A 5,304-nucleotide genomic window follows, 5' to 3' on the forward strand; every position below is an offset into this window, starting at 1 on the left:
GAGCAAAGTGTTCAAATCTGTGAATTGCTTTTCTATACTCCTCCCTCTTCTACAATTTGCTCACGTTCACATGGACAAATAAGTTGTCAAGTTCGAGCTGGCATGTATATACTCAGGTTGATACCAATGGATTTGAAATGCCAGGTACAGCAATATCACTTATCCCAGGTGTGTGGCCATTAACCACCAAGATCCACCACAATGCCTCTGTGAAGATGCCTCAGGTTAAAATGTCTAGTAAGTATTCACACTTGCAGTTTCCACAATGAAAAGGTTACAATAAAGAAACAAAAAACAAACAGCTGGATCCATTTTTTAATGTGCTTAATTTAATAATTTGTACCATAAGATTTGTACTGTATGATGACTTGATAATGATTTGTTTGGTGATTTATATCTGAACGGTTAATAAACTGATGCGGTTTTTGTAGCTTTGTGATTATTTTACCAATTTAAATGCATTTCACAGAGAAACAGTTCATGTTGTATTTGGTACATCCGCTAGATGGCGCACGTCCGTCCTGCTTTAGCATTGGTGATTTAATAAAATGTACTTTGATATTATTTTTGATATAGTTCTGAAGAAATTTTGACGGCCATCAGAGCCGAAAGATTTTGGAATTGAGATTTATGCAAAGTTTTAGTAGAAACAGCTGAAATGCCTCATTTAGGCAACAAAATGAGCAGATACGTAATAAAAGATTACTTATTTTTAGTTATTAGTCACCTGCAAGCATGGTGCATTCATTCCTGTAACGACTATTTATTTCTATCTTATGATTGTTTTTGAGATGAACTGAAAAAAATGCAAAATTTAAAATAGCTGTCAGTGGTTTGGAAGTTAGAATTTACGAGGTGTCCTGAATGCCTCAGGAAGTTGTCAGCGGGGAAGCTTCAAGATGGTGGTACGTACTGCTGCTGCGTGTCTCTGGGGTAATTTCTGCTGTTATTATGTTAGTTTTAACCACCTATTCTGTCCTGTGCATGGCAGAAATTTGGACTGCAGTTTAAAGCCACCCTGGAGAACGTCACCAATGTTAGACCATTGGGGGACGACTTCCGCTGGTTCCTGAAGGTATGAGAAGCTAACATGCTAAACTGTTTTCATCCATAATAAAATATCATGCACTTTTCCTCTCTGCTAATCTTTGATCATTTCCTTAATTTAACCATGTGTAATGCTGACACATACTCACTAAATAATGAAACATGTAAACATTATTTTTTAAAAGATCATTTATGTGTTTCTTGTTTGTTTTGCCTTAAATTTAGCTCAAGTGTGGAAACTGTGGAGAAATTCCAGATAAATGGCAGTATGTAACTCTGGTGGTAAGGAAGAAAGGGCAATTTTTCTATTCAGTTTAACATTATTATTATTATTATTATTATTATAGAATTGCACGTATATAATATACCACCTGTACTTTGTGTTTGCCTTCACAGGAGAGTGTGCCACTCAAGGGAGGACGAGGAAGCGCCAGCATGGTGCAGAAGTGTAAACTCTGTTCCAGGGAAAATTCCATCGGTAGGCCGTGACATGACGTCCGGCTCATCTTGTCTTAATTTGCAGAGTTAAAAGCTTACAAAATGTCAACTTTTTCCTTACAGATATTCTGGGAGACACAATCACACCTTACAATGTAAGCAAACGTCCACGGTCAGTTCTCAGGTTTTTCAGTTTCTCTTTCTCTAATGTTGCGTCGTGTCTGCTGGGTTGAAGGCCGAGAACAGCGAAACCTTCAAGACGATGGTGCAGTTCGAGTGTCGAGGCCTGGAGCCCGTTGATTTCCAGCCACAAGTGAGAATCTTTGTTGTCCTATTTCCACAACTGTCCATATGAACTGGAGGAGATAAAACCCAGATTGTGTCATCATCCATGAAGCCAGAGCCACTCTCCACAAGAACTGTCATCCAGATGTTAGTTGATGTCGGTTCATTTTTATCCTGTATGAAAAAAGGTTTTTGATGGATCACCTTTTTGCCCGTTTATTACAACAATGTAATAAAAAAAGTTGAGGTTACAATATTTGATGTCATAAACATTTGGAGAGGGTAATCGGCCAAATCTGGGCTTGCTTTGTAGAGCACATGTCCAGCACACCAGTGCTGTTTGCCTGTGACAGTGTGTCAGGGTTCAACCCTGCAAGAACCTCTTTCGCTCTATCTTTTATGTTATGTAATGAAGCTGATGCTATCTATGCAATCTGGTAGTGTGTTCTAGGTAACACTGTGATAATGGTGTGACTTTGACTTGTTGTAATACCCTCCTCCAGGCTGGCTTTGCTGCAGAAGGAGCCGAGTCTGGAACGCCGTTTCCTGAAATCAACCTGCTAGAAAAAGTAAGCACAGGAGAAATTAAATCGCTCACTGCGAGAAAGTAAACTTGACCTTTAGCAGACTTTCAGCTGTTTGTTTAGCACAGCAGGATACAATTCACTGATATGTGATTGATTTCCTGTGGTAGTGCGCTCTTTCATTTATCTTCACTGAACTCGTGAAAATCACTGCACTTTATCTGAAAATAATCCCTACAGTTCTTTCTCTCGCTCATGTTTTTAAAAACAAAAACATTTCAGGACTGGACCGACTACGATGAGAAAATTAGTGAGTCTGTGGGGATATATGAGGTCACACACCAGTTCATCAAGTGCTGATATCACCATGCATTGAGCCTTAGAGGAACACTGCAGGAAAACTTCCTCTGCCCCAATTCCTGGCGACGGGGAATGCCTCGACACGGAGATGTGATCGGCGCTTTGGTTGACGACGAACATTAAGGTGTGCGGATTAAGGCAACAGGTTGTTGTACACGTGTCTTGGATTGATCAACATACTAAGAGGATGTTTTTTTTTTTTTGTTTTTTTTTTCAGTCCCTCAATAAAAATGAAGGATGAACATTTTGAATTGAGGTTTTTCTTTGCTTTTGCTCCTCAAACAGTAATACAAGACTGACGATGTGTAGTATGAGGTATGTCACATTATATGCTAAAGATGCTAATGGAGAATACACTTTGAAATGTCCTCCACACATTTTGTGTAATTAAGAGATAATTATGTATGACTCACTTCAGAGTTAAATAAAAAGACAAGTAACGTTAAACCTTGGGAATTAAATTAAGACGCAACTCTACTTGAAAAACATCCATCCCATCCATCCATTTTCTTCCGCTTATCCGGGGCCGGGTCGCGGGGGCAGCAGCCCAAGCAGAGAAGCCCAGACCTCCCTCTCCCCAGCCACCTCCTCCAGCTTGTCCGGGGGAACACCAAGGCGTTCCCAGGCCAGCCGAGAGATATAATCTCTCCAGCGTGTCCTGGGTCTGCCCCGGGGCCTCCTCCCGGGAAAACATACAAATCCTTTTCTTGTGTTAAATTGGACTTTATAGACAATACAGATTGAGACAAGGACCCATTGTGGGTGAATTTATCAAAAGAAAGTATCAGTCACTGAAGAGGTCTTACTGTACCTGCAGAGTGCTGCAAACTTCCAACTAATTTCTCCTGTCAGGATTTATCTCACAGTAGACGCGTGGTTCAGTGTGAACAGTTGCTACTTAATATCTGCACATGCGTATACTTTTGAAATAATAAAAAGCTACCCTTAAAGTGACTTATCTAGATATGTAAAAGTAAAACAAACCTAACTATAAGGCTGCTTTGTGTCAAAAACTGATGTTTGTGTTTTTTACGTCTAACGTCTTTGCTTATGTCTGTAAATAGGTTGTAGTCAACAGGATTTCTAAAGGGGTTAAATATAAGATTTTAAAAAAGACCTTTTTGCAAGCATCGTTATGACTTTGCATTGATATAACCCTTTTGACCACTTAAAATAACTGTAGAATTGTGATATATTTGTTTCTGCACATCGCTCTTAAAAAGACATATTTAAGATCAGTGACACATTTTACCGTGCATAAATAAAGGATATATAAGCATTAGTTTGTGGAAAAACTCCAGTTTCTACCTTGTGACAGGATGTAGCTCAAAATAACTTGTTATTAAACATGAGAGGGATATTTGATGGACTATAGGCCAAAAAGTCATTTACAACGGTTTAAATATCGGAAATGACTTTTTGGCATAACGATATAGCAACATAGCATAACAATTTAGTCCGACAATGCCTTACAAAAAGTAATCAGATAACGCAAACGATAAAGGTCAAATGATCACAGGGGACACAGGCTTGTGAGTTCTTAAACTTCCAATATGTAACCATAAAAAAACCTCATGGTAGTTGTATATATATGCAGTGCTATCAATCTGGTGGACGTTATGTTTGAGGACGCATATTTATAGAAAAGTCGCTTTTGTTTAGATGTTTAAAAGCTTTATTCTAACTTATTACTAATGGTATTGTATTCCCACAGAGTGACACACCTACTTGTGCATAGACGATCTTTGCTGTACCCGCTGCTGTCAGGCCCGCTTCTCTCCGTGTTTATGTTCCTCACCGCGGGCTCTCATTGGTCACATCAGGAGCCACCACGCTGAAGATCGTTTATGTCCCAGTTACTACGCCGTGTTCACGGATTTTCACGTCACTTGTGTGAGTGGACTCAGAGAAGCACCATGGCACCTGGAAAGAAGAACAGAGTATTTGTCATAGGAGTTGGCATGACTAAGGTAATCTTACTTTATTTTTTAGCAGTTTATCACCCTGCTGCTCTGTAAAACAGCGAGAAACGGCGCTGTGTAGCGGAGAGGCTAGCACGATTACCTAAACCAAGATTTCGGTTCTTTCAGTGCGGTCCACCTAAAACCTTAAGCTGGGACTTTTCTGCTCTCATTGGGACAGTTGGATCAAAATCCGAGGTGTTGGGGACTGTCGGGCTTATTTGTGCTCATGCTGTGTCCAAAGGTCTAAAAAAACCCCTGTGTCATAGCTGTCAGTACACTTTGAAAGGCTAGCTAGCTAAGTTAGCCGAAGTAAAGTCAAATTGCTGTAGTTCATGTTTACAATTTAAAACCTACCCAGCTTTCGTGAGTGTGATGGCAGTAGGTCTGGTTTGTATTCATTACTCGCTGAGACTAAACGTGGAGTCCACAGTTCATGGTCAACAGCATTACAAACTGTGCCAAAGGTCTTCTCTCCGGCTGCTAAAGGTGGACACTTTAATTCCAAAAGCTGCTTCTACCTCCAAACCTGAACGAGCCTCATGCTTTCAGGTCCCTGAAAAGTTAAATATGTCCCTCACAGTGATATTGGTGGAGAAGGGTATATTTGTTTATGCACACAATTATTTGTGTGCACTGTTCTGCTCTCTGAACAGTGCACACAAATAATTTTCTATCATTTTAAACCT

The 5,304-nt window shown here is 39.9% G+C and overlaps 2 protein-coding genes across 2 annotated transcripts in view; both read left to right on the forward strand.

Moving 5' to 3' along the window:
• The first annotated feature begins 847 nt into the window (after positions 1 to 847).
• On the forward strand, positions 848 to 2,966 carry czib (CXXC motif containing zinc binding protein). Its single transcript, XM_005741911.2, has 8 exons — positions 848 to 905; positions 992 to 1,075; positions 1,273 to 1,329; positions 1,444 to 1,525; positions 1,609 to 1,640; positions 1,721 to 1,798; positions 2,274 to 2,339; positions 2,577 to 2,966. Exons 1-8 carry the CDS (start codon positions 900 to 902, stop codon positions 2,652 to 2,654), a joined length of 483 nt encoding a protein of 160 aa, XP_005741968.1. The 5' UTR covers positions 848 to 899; the 3' UTR covers positions 2,655 to 2,966.
• A 1,604-nt stretch (positions 2,967 to 4,570) lies between these two features.
• The window catches only part of scp2a (sterol carrier protein 2a), a 17,463-nt gene continuing 16,729 nt past the window's right edge, over positions 4,571 to 5,304 (forward strand). Inside the window, 2 exon segments of the mRNA XM_013913100.1 lie at positions 4,571 to 4,624; positions 4,745 to 4,859. Of these exon segments, the coding sequence (XP_013768554.1) occupies positions 4,571 to 4,624; positions 4,745 to 4,859 (169 nt within the window).

This window comes from Pundamilia nyererei, unplaced genomic scaffold (assembly GCF_000239375.1).
Source record: "Pundamilia nyererei isolate P.nyererei 1_Seehausen unplaced genomic scaffold, PunNye1.0 scaffold00115, whole genome shotgun sequence".
Taxonomy (NCBI): domain Eukaryota; kingdom Metazoa; phylum Chordata; class Actinopteri; order Cichliformes; family Cichlidae; genus Pundamilia; species Pundamilia nyererei.